General features: G+C 40.5%; 1 protein-coding gene across 1 annotated transcript in view; it reads left to right on the top strand.

Annotated features, from left to right (window-relative positions):
* The window catches only part of IQGAP2 (IQ motif containing GTPase activating protein 2), a 269,366-nt gene that overhangs the window by 216,179 nt on the left and 37,309 nt on the right, over positions 1-15,878 (top strand). The window contains exons 18-21 of the mRNA XM_079786601.1: positions 5,990-6,073; positions 7,181-7,252; positions 7,915-7,984; positions 13,063-13,271. Of these exons, the coding sequence (XP_079642727.1) occupies positions 5,990-6,073; positions 7,181-7,252; positions 7,915-7,984; positions 13,063-13,271 (435 nt within the window). The remainder of the gene's footprint in view (positions 1-5,989; positions 6,074-7,180; positions 7,253-7,914; positions 7,985-13,062; positions 13,272-15,878) is intronic.

The following is a 15,878-nucleotide window of genomic DNA, read 5'->3' as shown; positions in this document are numbered from 1 at the left end:
GTTATTGATGGGCAGAGTTTGATGAATGTTTGCTTTGGCCAATAACTATGACATTTCCTAACTTGAAAGTTTTTCAGTTGAAGAGCTTCTTTTTTGTGACCATTGGTGTACTTATCTGCTTCCCCCACCTAACTATAATATCGTTCAGGACAGAAGATGAGTTTTTAAAACTTGTATTCTAGTGTCTTGCATATGATAGGTACTCAAATGTGTGAATTTTTCAGAGCGTAAGATATTAGAAGGCAGACATGATTAATTTTTTAAAAGCAATTTCTCCTATAAACCTGATACTTTTATTTTTCAATACGCTTTCCAGTTTTTTCTTCTTTAAACAAATGGTAGGCAAAACACATAGGATGTGAACAAAAGCATAAAAAGAGAATCATCTACTGATGCTAAGGCTCTACTTTCATACAAAATTCAGAGTGTCAGCTGATGTGACACAATTTGGACCAGCCCTAAGCTCTCCAGTCGGGGCATGAAGCAGTGTTGCAGTTGGAAGAGATTCTGAAGAGCCCGCCATATAAAATCCATCTGGTATTAGGACTCAGGGCTAAAGTCACGTGAGGGCTGGGGAAGGACAGAAACCATCATTTCGAGCCTTTTTCCTCCACCTCAGCTGAGGCAGCAGGATTGAAGAAGCCATCGAACTATGCCCTGCCATGCCCTTTCTTCACTCCTCTGACAGTTTTCTAACAAGGAAGGGATGAGGTCTAAAGGCAAGCTGTAGACTGGAGATGAATGTGTAGTCAACAGAAACCTGCTGACCCACAAAACCCAAGGACCATGAACCACAGGGGATCATGCTAATCTCATCTTGCCAAAGAGGCTGATTGACCCTGAATTAGGGGAAATGATCTGAATGAGATCTAAAGACTTCCCTCCACAGAACAGCTCAACATTCCGAGCTGGCTGAATCAGCCCCAGACGCAGTAGTCTTAACAAATTCAGAGAGAAAGCTCCCAGGCTGAGCAAAGGACACGCCAGCTCCACCACCCTCCCACCTCAGTCTCCTCCCAAGAGACTGAGTAGTGGTACAGAGAACACATGTCATCAGTAGCTAATCTTTCTCTCAGGTGCTTATGGAACAAATCAGAAGGTGTCCAAGTAAACATGGAAAGTCAAGAAGAATCTATATAGCCATTTTTGGTTTTTTTCTTCTTTTGTTTTTTAAATAATGGACATTTTTGTCTCATTCTGATGTTAAAGGGAATGGCTCTTTCATTTCACCATTAAATATAATATTATGATTTTTGTGAGATAATATTTTTGTGAAGATTAAGTTAAGGTTAAGAGTATCCATTTATTTTTAGTTTGTTTAATTTCTTTTTAAATTGAAAAAGGGATGTGAATTGTATCAAAAGTGTTTTACACCTATTGAAATTATTTGTTTATTATTTTAATTGATTAATTCATGGCTAGGCTTTTTATTTATAAGTCTTTGTGCAAACACAGCTTTGTGTATGTGTTTTAAAACACATTCCTACTTGCATTATCTGTGTGTGTATATAAAAGTACATAGAATTTATATAATACTTTACTAATGTTTTATTTTTTAAGATTTTTGTTTCCATATTCATTGGTAAGATTGCTTAGGATTTTACTCTCTTGTGTCTTCTTTTTGTTTTTGTCATTCTTACAAGAGGTTTGTCAATTTTATAGGTCTTTTAAAAAAAACCTAGATCTTTGTTTCATTGACATTCCTTATTTAGCTGATTTCAATGTCATTGATTTCTGCTATTGTTTTTATTCTATTTTCCATCTATTTGCTTTTGGTTTATTTTACTCTGTTTTTCTAGTTCTTGAGGTGGAACCTGAGTTTAGTGATTTGAAATTTTCCCCCTGTTCTAATGTATGCACTATTGTTCTGGCTTTTTTTTTTTTTTTCCATTTTCTTTTTCCTGCTTTCCTGTGGATTACTAAATTTATCATTTTAAATCCCACTCTAATTTAGCTATAAAGTTATTGAGTGTATTTTTTGTATAGCTTTTTAAAAATACGTTTTTATTATTTTAGAGAGAGGGGAAGGGAGAAGGATAGAAAGAAACATCCAATCAGCCTCCTCCTGCATGCCCCCTACTGGGAATCAACCCATGCATGTGCCCTGACTGAGAATTAAACCTGAGACCCCCATTGTGCAGGTCGACACTCTAACCACTGAGCCACGACAGCCAGGGCATGGCAGGAAAGAGAATCACAACATATATTTCAAGTGCTGAAAGGAAAGAGCTATCACAAGAGAATGCTTTATCCAGAAAAAATATCCTTTAGGAATGAAGGGGAAGTCAAGGTGTTCTCAGATGAAGGAAAACTAAAAGAACTTGTTACCAGCATACCTGCTCTATGAGAATGGCTAAGGAAGTTCTTTAAACAAACAAGGAAATGATAAGCAATGAAATTTTGGAACACCAGAAAAGAAAAAAGAACAACCAAAAGAGTAAAAATATGGGAAATATATTTTCCTTTTCTTCTTGAATTTTTAAAATTATGTTAAACAGTTGAAGCAGAAATTATAGCACTGTCGAATATGATTCTAAATATGTGGCGGAAATATTTTTAAATATATTTTTATTGATTTCAGCAAGGAAGGGAGAGGGAGAGAGTGATAGAAATATCAATGATGAGAGAGAATCATTGATCGGCTGCCTCCTGCACGCCCCCCTGGGGACCAAGCCCACAACCTGGGCATGTGCCCTGACAGGGAATCAAACAGTAACCTCCTGGTTCATAGGTCGATGCTCAACCACTGAGCCACACTCATCCAGGCTGGAGGAAATATTTAAGAATATTTAAGACAGTTGTATTATAAATGGGGAAAGTAAATGTGTGTGAAGTTGGGTAAGCTTTCCACACTTCGTCAGAGGTCAAGACATAAATAAAAATGAGGCAGCAGTTTTCATCCATCAGTTTGGATGTCATCAATCTTTTTTTGTTTTTCTTATACCTGTTCAGTGAGACCTTTGAGAAAGAGGTCTCTATCATACACTCTTTGTAGGCCAACCTGACAGTCACTATCAGTTTTAAGCTATCAACTATTGGCACAGTAATCCTCTATGTATTAATATCTCAATGGAAACATTTATAAAAACGCACAATAATGTGTGTACTAGGTTATTTACTGCAAAAGAAATGATAACTTAATGCCTACCAACAGAGGGGTTATTAAGTCAGAGTAAAACTATACTACAGAGTACTGTGTGGTCATTAAGAAATAATGGGGAGGATCTGTGTTTTTATATGAAATAATATCAATGCTATATATAATTTAGAGGGAAAATAAAGCAAACCTTGGCATAAGATTGGATCCCATGTTGTCAGAAATAAAGGATACATAAACACATATACATACTTAAATGTTTACTAGCGTTCCCGTTGCAGGAAAAATCCTGCAATAGGGTTTCCTGCTGCACTCTACCCCGCCCCACCTGCTCTCCTCCCTTGTCCCCCGCCCCGCCTTCTCCGCCAGCCCCCCTGCTTTTCTCCCTTCTCCGCCAGCCCGCTCTCCTTCCTTCTCCCCCGCCCCGCCTCCACTCCTCCCTTCTCCTCCCACCGGCTTGCTTGCTTCTCCGCAGCTTTGCTCCCTTCTGCAGCTCTTGGCTTCTTTCTATGCTGTCTTGATATGCTAATTAGCCACCATCTTTGTTGGGGTAATTTGCATGCTCGTCCTGATTGGTTGGTGGGCGTGGCTTGGCTGGTGGGCATGGCTTGGCGTAGCAAAGGTGCGGTCAATTTGCATATTTGTCTATTATTAGATAGGATAGTTTTGTGTACAACAATAGAGTGTATATGAATGCATATATGCTTTACCTATTTCAAAGGGTACATAACAATTGGGAATTCCTTTAGAAAATAGCCGGGTCGAAGTAAGGCTAGGTACATAGGCACATTTTACTTCATGCCCTTTCTCTGTGTTTGTTGTTTATCCTAATAGATCTTCTAGGCATTGAGTACAGATTGTTTGCATAGAAATATGTACTGTTACTTTATGTGGTTTTTTTGTCAACATGTGTGTATGGTGAGATACAATTTCCTCTTTGCCTTAGTATATTTTGGAGATTTTGCTATTCCTCACCATACAGAATATTTTCTTTCATTCTTTTTAAATATATTTTATTGATTTTTCACAGAGAGGAAGGGAGAGGGATAAAGAGTTAGAAACATCGATTGGAGAGAATCATCGATCAGCTGCCTCCTGCACACACCCCACTAGGGATTTGCCCGCAACCAAGGTACATGCCCTTGACCGGAATCGAACCTGGGACCCTTCAGTCCGCAGGCCGATGCTCTATCCACTGAGCCAAACCGGTTAGGGCCATTTTCACAGTCAATATATAAGACTCCCCCTCATTCTTCTCAACTGGTCATGTAACATCCCTGAGTATGAATGCAATCACAGTTTATTTAATTGTTCCTCTATTTATAAACATTCTGCTTTATTCATATATCTGTTTTAACAAGCAGTGCAACAAAAATTCTTATATTTATTCTACACAGGTACTTGTATTTCCTTAGGCTAGATAAATTGAAAATTAGAAACACTAGAGAGAAAGCTAAATAACTTTATATTTATATTGCTCAATTCGCTCCAGAAAGGCTCTACACTCTTGTGCTTTTCCTGACTCCCCTCTCCCACCTACGCCTTTGTGTTCACTGCTTGGCAAGGAGAAAAGGTAATAACTTCCCCAAAATTATTCTGACTGTACTCCAAGGCTTTCTCAAGCTTAGTACCATCCAACATTTTTTTTAAATGCTCCCACATTTTCGTAGAATTTTGTTCTGTGGTTCCTCCTTTCAGTCCAATGCCAGCTGCCTTTTTTCTTCCAATCCTTAGTTTCTGATCCATATGCCTACTCATTTTCTAGCACTATAGTAGATGTCCTGAAAAGCATATTTATAAAGATGTTATCATTGAGGGAAACTGGGTGAAAGGACTCACATAAGACATAGAACTCAATGTATGATTTTTCAGCTTCCTGTGAGTCTATAATTATTTCAGAATTAGTTTTTTTTTTTAAAGGCACATGTGTCATTTCTAGGGATTTGCATTGAGAGGGGAAGTATGGAGCTGGTGCTCAGTTAATCATTTTTATTCCATCCTGACTATTTTGTTTTGAATTATTACCAAAAAAATATATTATTTTTTAAATGATAATAAATTCCACATATATTTTTAGAAGAATGAGATAGGTTGATATATGCAAAAATAAGAAATTTATAAAAATAGTTTAATGTTTCTGTTTGTCCTTTTAACAAGAAACTTGTATTTCATTTCTAACTTGAAAAATCAGAGAATTGGAGTGAGTTACAAGGATATGCATCAATAAAAAGATACTCATAGATGAACTGGAATAAACTTGGATTTGAACAGCTGTGGATTTAATCCTTCTACAGATCTCAGTTTGTGTCCAGCTTTTTAAAATGTTTCCTATAAAAATTCTCTTTAATGCTGATAACCTAGAAAAGCTCTGTTGCTGGAGCACCATTACAGTTGGTGCAGGAATAGATGAAATAATGCATGTCCCATCTCAGCCCTCCTGTTTTCAGGGATCCAGAGTCTCAAGTTAGGAGAGCATCTTCCTGTCCAGTCTGGGCCACCGTGGTCCACTTGTTGCATTCAGATATTTATTAGTCATTATTTTGAAGCATCTGTATTGTTACCAAAAAGTACCAGCACCCAGTTAATCTGTTTGTATGTTTTGGGGTAATTCCGATTTATTACTACTTCTTGTCACCCAGGGCCTTGGTAAAATTAAGCTTTTGGATGGGAAACTGGGCTTCTCAAGCTTGGGACAAGCCTCAGCTGTGAGCTGGTGCTCTCTGCTCAGTTAAATGTCCACCCCCAGAGAGAGTGTTCAGATGAGATTCGGGGGGAAGGCTCCCGACAGCATTCTAACTCGGTGTCTTGAGAAATCCTCTGTTCTTGCGCTTTCTGAAATAAACTGGAAAAGTGTTGCACATAATTAATTCAGTAGCTCACTCTTTTCCACAGGCTTTTTGGAGGGGACATAAACAACGGATGTCATATGTCAGCAGGCGGCAAACATTCTCTGATCACATTCCCTCTATTGTGAAGGTAAACATCCTTTCCTACCTTACCAAGTACTTGACTTAAACGTTTCCCTTCTGTTAGTTTTGCTTGTGGAAGACAGACTGTGGAAGGAGTCAGTATGACCCTTGAAGTCAGAAGCAAGTCCTGGGTTTGAGTCCCATCTCCACTACTCACTTAGCTACAAGCAAGTCCATCAAACACCATAGCTGGCTCCAGTCCTTTATGTGGTTATGAGAGTCAGATGTGCAAATGCTTTGTAACCAGGAAATGCTCTTTCTCCAGAAAGTCCAAATTGATTATTTAAAGTCTGGCAGAACCCCAACATTATTTTATGTCCCTCTTACCATATTTGCTAATAATATTTAGAATGCTCAAACTTAACAATACAAAACCTTCATGGGAAGGTAAATGCAAAAGTTAGGATCTGAATTTGGGTGGTGAGCCAGTCCCACCCAGCTTTGCACCAGGGTGATTGCTCTGACCTCAGAGAAGGAAACGGCACTGTGGGGACCACTGTCTCGGAACTGGAAACCGGGGGACCATGCAGAAGTGAACTGATAGACAACTTGGGAATCCTGGTGAAAGTATAAGAATGGGGGGCTGGAGAGAGACTGGCATCAGATGAGATTAGTCTTTTAAACACAGAATGACTTTTTCTAGATCCATGGTGCTTCAGTTCCTTCATGTCCGATGCCCTCCATGGAACATAGGCCTGCTCGCTCAGAAATCTCTTGTTCACAGTTGGTCCCTCATGAGAACACGTTAGTTTTTCTGTAAAGACCTCAAGTATATTGGATATATTTCAGAAATGTTGGAAGAAACCCTGGACTTAGTTTTATTTGATTCCCTGACCCACTAGAGCTTTCAGCAACATGCTTTTCATTGATGGGGATTAAAGCAAAATAGCACGAGGCTACCTTACCTTCCGTACCATAAAGTGTAAAATGTTTCCAGCCCTTCAGAGAAGAGGCAGTGAAAGAAGTAGGAGATGAAGATCAGGCTTTGGATGTTCATAATTTGGCAGGCTGCTAATTTTTACTTTTTTATCAAATATAAATATTATCTTTTTTAGAAAGACTGCATAAAAAAGATATTAACGTTCTTTGATTTCTCTGTTTAACATATTTTTAGATTCAGTCCTGGTTCCGGATGACCACAGCACGGAGGAATTACCTTTCGCGGCTGCAGTATTTCAGAGATCATGTAAGAGATGCATGTGCATTTTTATCCTGGCTGCGCATGAACTAAGCGAAGCTTTGTTTCGTGTTAGCCTTGAATGATTTTTATTAAATGGTGGGGATGAATACTAGGACAAAGAAATAGGTCTTAGAACACAGTGTGATAATATTTGGAGACTTAACAGTTTTTATTCAGAACTCACGTTCAGAGTGAGCCTTCACCCACCAGGACTAGTTAGGAAAAACGGAAGCGAGCAGACTGATGTGGGCTAGTTGCGCTGAGAGAAAAGACCCTAATGGGATCTTTTCCAACATTACTAGTAGTTTTTCTAACTGGTCACTGATTAAATTAGAGAGAAGCCCACAGGAGGAATTCTTTCAGGATCTTCAAAGAAGAGCCATGTGCGCATGGATTGGATCATCTAGGTTTGGTGGTAAAATTCTTTTCCCTTTTTAGAGCTCTTTAAACAGTCCCCATACAATCTTATTTATACTTTTAGCTGACTTTATCTGTCCCTTTATTCAAAAAAAGTGGAAAAATAAACATTGAATCCACCACATCAAAATACTATCATTTCTAAATAGTGTCCATTCTTAAATACCATCAGTTCTTAAATAGTTCTGGATCCTAAAATAGTGGAGTAGATGGGACTCTGGAAGGCCATGACCGGTCTCATTCTTTTGCAGAAAAATGAAATCGTGAAGATACAGTCACTATTGAGAGCAAGCAAGGCTAGAGATGACTACAAAACATTGGGTAAGTGGGAGTATCCAAAAACAAAGTATGGATCCCTTTTAAGCCGGGGGGGGGACAAATTATTTTCAACTTAGTCACTTCAAAGACTGCTCCAAGGCCAGAGGTGCCCATTGTGTCCAGAGGATTTGGGTCACCTTCAGCCCCAGACTCTGAACTGGTACACAAGGGAACATGGGATGACCTGTTTCCTATTATAAGTGGAAGGGGTAAGTGGAGTGGATGTAATTTCTTCTTCAAAAAGAATGGGGTTGGCATAAATGCTGATACTAAATTTGAGCTGGAATCCAGAATATAATGCAAAAGAGTTAGCCAGAAGATAAGCTTACATTTCAGCTGTTTAATTTATTTGCTGGCCTATGATTTTTCCTTCCTCACTATAAGAGTAAAACATCTTCCTATAAGAAATTTTTGAAATCATATCAAAAGGAAAAAGACATGTACTCATCCTCCCAAAGATAACTACAGTCATCTTCCTGTAACTTTGTTCTGGACTTTTCACAGTAGGTATGGTTTTTTAAAATAGTTTTTCTTATCTATATATATAAAAGGCTATTATGCTAAGTGTCCCTCCCACCATCTGACCGGTCGCTATGACACACACTGACCACCAGGGGGCAGACACTCAGTGCAGGAGCTACCGAGCTGCAGTGACTTGGCAGCTGCGGTTCTTGGATGATGCACCCCGAAACCAGAGAGGAGGGAGCCCGATTCCTTGCAGTGCCCCGCGATTCCACCTTTGGCTGGAGGTTATGTTGTTGCTGGGGCACTGTTGGCCCCAAATCTGGTTTACTGCACACTTGCATTTGGGTTCCACACCCTGCACGACAGCAACTTTGCAGAGCTCCCTCTCGCACTCCAGGACCCCTTGGGGGATCTCGGAGAGCCGGTTTCGGCCCGATCCCTGCAGGCCAGGCCGAGGAACCCCACCTGCCAGAGGGACCCTGGTCACTCTGTAGAAGCCCTTCGAGCCACGATGCCACCCCAGGTGCGGCCGGCCCAGGGCAGAACCATGCGAGGTTGGCTCCAGGGTGTGTCTGGCCCATGTTGCCCAGTCCCGCCTGGCCGGCCACCTTCTAATTAAAGTCCTTTCAATGTCCATGAATCCGTGCACCAGGTCACTAGTAATAGTATAAGTCATTTGTAGAAATTTGAAAAAGCAAAATAAAATAAAAAATCACCCAGGAGTAGCAATCACATTTTGTGCTATCTCTTTACAGTTCCAACTCTACATATGTTTCTCATTGATTTTACATAGTGAACATTATTCTTTACATGCTGAATTTTCAACATTCTAATTATCACAAGAACATGTGATAAATTAAAAACATGTCCTAGATTAAGTCGAAAAGAGCTTGCTAATAAACTTATGAGGACTGTCCACATTTTTTAAATATTTCACTTAGGCCCCACCAGCGTGGCTCAGTGGTTGAGCGTTAACCTGTGAACCAGGAGGTCATGATTCAATTCCAGGTCAGGGCACATGCCCAGGTTGCAGGCTCATTCCCCAGTGTGGGGCATGCAGGAGGCAGCTAATCAATGATTTTCTCTCTCATCATTGATGTTCCTATCTCTCTCTCCCTCTCCCTTCCTCTCTGAAATCAGTAAAAAATAGCTTTGAGAGAGAAAAAAAATCATTGCTTGAGTATCTTAGTAATGAAACTGGCTATTGTATTTTCTCCAACTCTGCCTTGTTTTTAAATTTGTTTTTGTGTGGTTGTTTGTGTGTGTGTGTGTGTGTGTGTGTGTGTTTTTGAGAAAGTAAAAAGCTGTTTAGAAATTTTCCTAGCACAGTGCCTAGTAAGTAGTTTAGCCAACACCCTTTATTGTCTAAAGTCTGTCTGATTTATGAGGAGAAGTGCATGGCTCCAGAAAGATCTTCCCTGGTCCTTGTTAAGGAAAAGCCTTGGGAAGCTTTAGAGGCCAGGCTCTGGCCCCGGCATGCCAGATCTACTGGGTAATGCCTCTTCCACTAGGTTCCAGTAAGGGTAGGTCAGCCAGTCTTTTCAGTGGCACCTTCTCCACTTAGAATTCATGAGATTCAGCTCTCGGTGGGTATCGTTAATGTTTTTTATGAGAAGTCTGAGTAGAGGGTTTGTTTTCTGAACCCTTACACACTAAAATGGGCTTGTTTTTGCCTTTGCATGTGAAAGACAATTTAAGTAAAAACAGATCCAGAGACAGAGAAGCATTGATCAGATCATCAAACCTCAGAGGGAAGGTAGGGGAGGGTGGGGGTAAGGGGGTAAGATCAACCAAAGGACTTGTATACATGCATATAAGCATAACCAATGGACACAGACACCAGGGGGGTGAGGGTATGAGTTGGGGGGGTGGGGGAGCAATGGGGGGATAAGGACACATATGTAACACCTTAATCAATAAAGAAAAAGAAAGAATAAATTCTCCAAATGAACACAGGCTGATTTTCATTCTAGGTAACATGTTTTTGTGGGTGATGCTTTTCATTTACTTACATTTTTTAAATTACAAAAACAAAAGAATTCCAGTTTAAAAATCTAGGCGATTTTATTTAACCTGTAGAAGGTGGATGAAAACTATGTTAGTGAATAAGTTAAATCTGAGCTTCTCTGGCCTTTGGCAAATAAGGTGGTGTCATGGTAACTGAAATGTAAATTGTCATTTCTTTCTCAATTATCTTTACAAAGCTAGGCATTTTTTCCTGTTCTGAAAAAGACCACTTTTCTTAGTCATCCTCCATTTTCACCCATTCCCTCTGGAAAGATATTGAATGAATTTAAGCTTGGAAGTTGCTAGAACTGCAATGAAGCCAGTAAGTGCTAACCATGAAAGTGTTTGATTTTCTAACATTAAAATATCACAGAGTGGTATGAAGATGCCAAAAAAACCTACTGTTGATTGAAGAAATATTAAATTTGAACCAAAATAATTAGTAATGCTAAAATATTTGTTTCTAACTAGCCTATCTATAATAATAAAAGCATAATATGCTAATTAGACCAACGGCCGAACGACCAGGATGACCTTGTGGATGAAGCCAGGGCTGTGGGGGCTAAGGCCAGCCACGTCTGCGAGGGCTGAGCCCTTTGCACAAATTTCGTGCATCGATCCTCTAGTTAGAATATAAAAAATACACTTAGGAGCAGGGAGAGACTTTAGACACAAATGAGATGGCCCAGTTCTCTCAATTTCTCCACATGAATGAGTTCTGGTGCATCGCTCAGGCTTTTTCTGAAATGGTCCTGTCATGAGCAACATCTTTGGTAGAAATGAGAGGAAAATAAATGCACAAGGGTCCTCATGATCCAAGGTAACTTCTCCAAAAAAGATCAGTGTGGCAAAATAGTAACCCAGATGTCTAGATTTGGTTGTTCATGCTGAGTTCATGCTGTTAATTGTTTGTGGTGTTGGTTGAACTCTTTTTATTTTTTGAGTGTCAGAACACCACAAAACCATGCTGGGCATAAAAGGAAGATGGACTAGGGTCTTCCATGTTAAGAGAGGATGGCTGTTGAGGTCGCCATGACTGGGCGGGGCTTTTTCCAGTCAATGCTTGTATTACTGTGGCTAATCATCATTGAAGGTCCGGAGTTTATTCTCACAGTTCACCCAGATCTCACTAAACACCTTAAAAAATATGCTTTTTCAAAAGTCTGTGCCAGCATAATTAACGTTCAAGGCATGAAGGGAAATAGATTAGATTTACAGAGATGCCTCTGTCAGCGAGAGAGGGGCTGGTCTCCTAGGCGCCGAGCGTCTTCCCTTGGTCCATGCAGAAAGAACAAGGACCAAATTTTGATTATTAAAATCTTGTTATTGCTGCCAAGTAGAACATGTATCCCACTTGTCCTTCCAGTGGCTTCTGTTTGGCCTTCTAGTTAGTTCTCCCTTCATCAGCCTTTTCTAATTCACCTATCACCTAGTTCTTGCTCCTTCCCAGAGGTCTTTGGGGCTGAGAGAAACCATGTTCTTCCTGCAGCACAAACACAAATCTCTTATCTTAGCCACAGGCTCTCAGAACCGAGGTAACTTAAACACTGACATTCTTTCCCAGGCTCCTCATCAGGAAGGCACTATCTCCTCAGTGCATGAGTCCTGGAAACAGTGTGAGAGGCGGCTGATAAGTGAGTGTTAGATAACTGGGAAGTAATGAGGCCAGACATTGTCAGTGCTTTGCTTTTATTTACATGATCAGTATTCTTGTTCAGATTTTACATGGGACAGAACAATTCATTCCAAAGCCCAAGTAATTCCATTGCTATATTTTTTCTGATAATGCTTTATTTAAAGACCTGGTTTCTTTCCTAGCCTATCTAATAAAAGAGTAATATGCAGATTGACCATCACTCCAACACTAAGGTGACCAGATCGTCCCGCTTTTGGTAGGACAGTCCTGATTTTTAACAATTTGTCCCGCGTCCCACGGCGTTTTAAAAAAGTCCCTATTTTTGGAAAGATGGGGACTTTTTTAAAACGCCGTGGGACGCGGGACAAATTGTTAAAAATCAGGACTGTCCCACCAAAAGCGGGACGATCTGGTCACCTTATCCAACACACAATATGTCTGCCCCCATGTGGTCAAAGATCCTGCCCCCATTTGGACACAAGATGGCCACTACAAGATGGCCAGCAGGAGAGGGCAGTTGGGAGGCACCCGGCATGCAAGGGAGGGCAGTTGAGAGGGACCAGGCCTGCAAGGGAGGGCAGTTGAGAGGGACCAGGCTTGCAAGGGAGGGCAGTTGGAGGTGATCAACCCTGCAGGAGAGGGCAGTTAGGGGTGACCAGGCCGGCAGAGGAGGGAAGTTGGGGGCAAACAGGGTGGCAGGGGAGCAGTTAAGCATCAACCAGGCTGGCAGCAGAGTGGTTAGGGGGTGATCAGGCTGGCAGGCAGAAGTGGTTAGGGGCAATCAGGAAGGCAGGCAGGCAAGCAGTTTGGAGCCAGCAGTCCTGGATTGTGAGAGGGATGTCCCAGATTGGAGAGGGTACAGGCTGGGCTGAGGGACAACCCACCTCCGTGCATGAATTTCGTGCACCGGGCGTCTAGTTGGTAATAATCCCAAGCATGCCTAAACAAAACATGCCTGTTCCTTCCCCTGCAGTTGGCTCCGAAAACCCACCGTTACCGGTAATCCGCAAATTTGTGCACCTATTGGACCAAAGTGACTTGGATTTCCAGGAGGAGCTGGAGGTCGCACGATTAAGGGGAGAAGTGGTGACCAAGATCAGGGGCAATCAACAGCTGGAGAAAGACCTGAACCTGATGGACATCAAGATTGGGCTCCTGGTGAAGAACAGGATCACACTGGAGGTCGGTAGGGGTTGTGGGACTGTTGGCTCCCGGAAGAGGGAAGGTGCATGGACCACAGCACTCTGGTCCAGCCAAGCTCATTTGGAATCCAGAATGAGTAGTTCGAAGTTCAGTTACCATTGGCGTTACAAAGTAGTGGTTCTCAGACTGCGCAAGTCTCCTCCCCGCTTTATAGCATTTCCTCAGGCTCCTTTACCAGTCTGAAATGAAATTTCTATGAAATAAAACCTACTTACATATGTACCTTCATAACAAGACTAAGGCCTTTATATAAGTAAAAGAGATAAGTAAATAGAAAGTAATTTACAATTAAAACACATATTTCAAAATGAAAATGCACAGGCCCGATGCCATTAGAAGATGTGATGAAGTTGCTGGAGGCCGGGGCCGCTTCCCAGAATAACCACAGAGGGCGCTGCAGATGAGACTGGCCCATGAGGTGGTGGGGCTTTCGTTTTCCAAAATGGACATCAACTCTGTAAAGTTCAGAATAGGCAGAGTGCTTACGTAGAGTTATGGTCCTAGAAAATTAAGTCAGTATTAAAATTGTGGAGGGTGTGTATTGTGCTTATATGTCAGACAGATTCTAGGCTCAGATAATTACCCAGATAGTTTGCCTATGAATGACCAGCCAGCAGCACACTCAGACTCCAGCCATGCCGGATGTGGGACAGGTATCCACGCAGGACAGCAGAGCACCTGTCATCCCTCACCCACACCTGCTGGAAGCCTATAGTGCTTTCCAGTCGTTAAGCTATTAAAACATTTTTTACACATTTCCAGAATGGGCCCTACAGAGTGGAACTGCCCAGTCTAGACTCTAACTAAGTAATGCTGTGCTTTCGGATCTGTGTGAAATATGGCCATGTCAGAGGTCCCAAAAACAGTAAAAAGCTGTGCCCCTGCTTCTGTGCCGCATCCGTTTCCCGCATCCGTTTCCCGAGAACTGACAGGGCCTTCCTGAAGCTCTGAGCAGGCTGCCCTGGGGCAGGTGGGGAGCCGGCTGCAGGGCCGAATATGTGCTTCTGGAAAAGGGGGAGGCAAGCAGCCCTGGGAGCTACAGGCTCGCGGAGATAACAGTGAAATAAATAGTTGAAGAGGAAATAAGGAAACCAGAGCAAGTTGTAATATAGGAAAGGTTCGTTTTTTCCTGACTGTTAAGGAATGAAACTACAACTTTAATGTTCTTCATTTAACTCTGTTTTCATTATTTTATCCAGAAAAACAGCAATACTGTTTTTCTTATAAAATGTTTATATTGTCTGACGTAAATGAGAGCTTTTAAAGTGTAATATAACCCAGAAGGTCTGTCAGAGAATGCCTTTTTTGGCCATGAAGTTGTAAACAGGAAGTGCCTTCCCAAAGAAAGGCTTACTTACAAAACAGTAGAGATAATATGTAGTCGTGGAAATATAATCATAGCAGATTATCAGGTCTTCATGAATGTTTTAAGTTTTTTTTTAAGTATTTCTAATTGATAAAGTTAATTTTTCAGCTTGCGTTTTCAAACACTTAGTATTTATCAAACTAGAAGTTAAAACTAATGATTATTAAATATGTAGTCATTAGCCTTATCACTGTTACAGCATGTTTAGTGTGATGACATTCAGAATGGTGCAGTTAAAACTTGATTATAGTGGTGAAGCAGTGAGGAAACAACATAACGCAAATAGAATTCGTTTAACATGTATGTTATGCAGTCCCTAAAAATAATTTTTTTGAAGAACATTTAAGGGCAGGGGAAACAGTTCGCAATATAATGGGGGGGGGGGATAGTATCCAAAACAGGACAATTTCATTTATTGTACTATATTTTATATTTCAGAAAAGCTAGAAGAACAGAAGTTAAGTGATTTTTCTTTGGATGATAGAACTAAACTTATCTTCTTTATCTTTTTTTATTTTTTTTTAACACTGAGCATGTGTTAGGTGAGAAGAAAAGATTGTAAAGGGAAGTAGATTAGTTCTTATAGAGCAACTCCAGCTCTCCTAGTAACCATGTGTCTTACAATTCTTTTAAAATTTGCATTCCTCCTAGAAATCTGAAAAAGTCAGTGCTATTTAGTATTATCACAAAATTGTGCAACTATCTAATGCTAGAACATTTTTATCACCCCATAAAGAAACCCCAAAGAAAATGTTCTGGAAGTAGATAGTGTTGATGGTTGCACAACCTTGTGAATGAACTAAACACCACTGAATTGTACACTTGAAAAGGATGATTTTATAAAGCATGTGAATTAATATTTCAATTCATAAAACAAAAGAAACAATACCCATATTCATTCACTATCACTACCTATTCTTCCCTACCCCAGCCACATAACCATTAATCTGCTTTTTGTCTCTATAAATGTGCCTGTTCTGGATATTTCATATTAATGGAATCACACAATAGGTGGTCCATTGTGACCAGCTCTTTCACTTAGCATAGTGTTTTTGAAGTTCACCTATGTTGTAGCATGAGTCAGTATTTCATTCCTCTTTCTTTATGAATAACATTTGATTGTTATATACCACATTTTATTTATCCATCCATCAATTGATGGACATTTGAGTTGTTTCTTCTTTTTGACTATTATGAATAATTCTGCCATGAGCATTCAT

The sequence above is a fragment of the Cnephaeus nilssonii genome (genome assembly GCF_951640355.1).
Source record: "Cnephaeus nilssonii genome assembly, chromosome: 2".
NCBI classification, from domain to species: domain Eukaryota; kingdom Metazoa; phylum Chordata; class Mammalia; order Chiroptera; family Vespertilionidae; genus Cnephaeus; species Cnephaeus nilssonii.
This window is presented reverse-complemented; position numbering and strand designations above follow the sequence as displayed.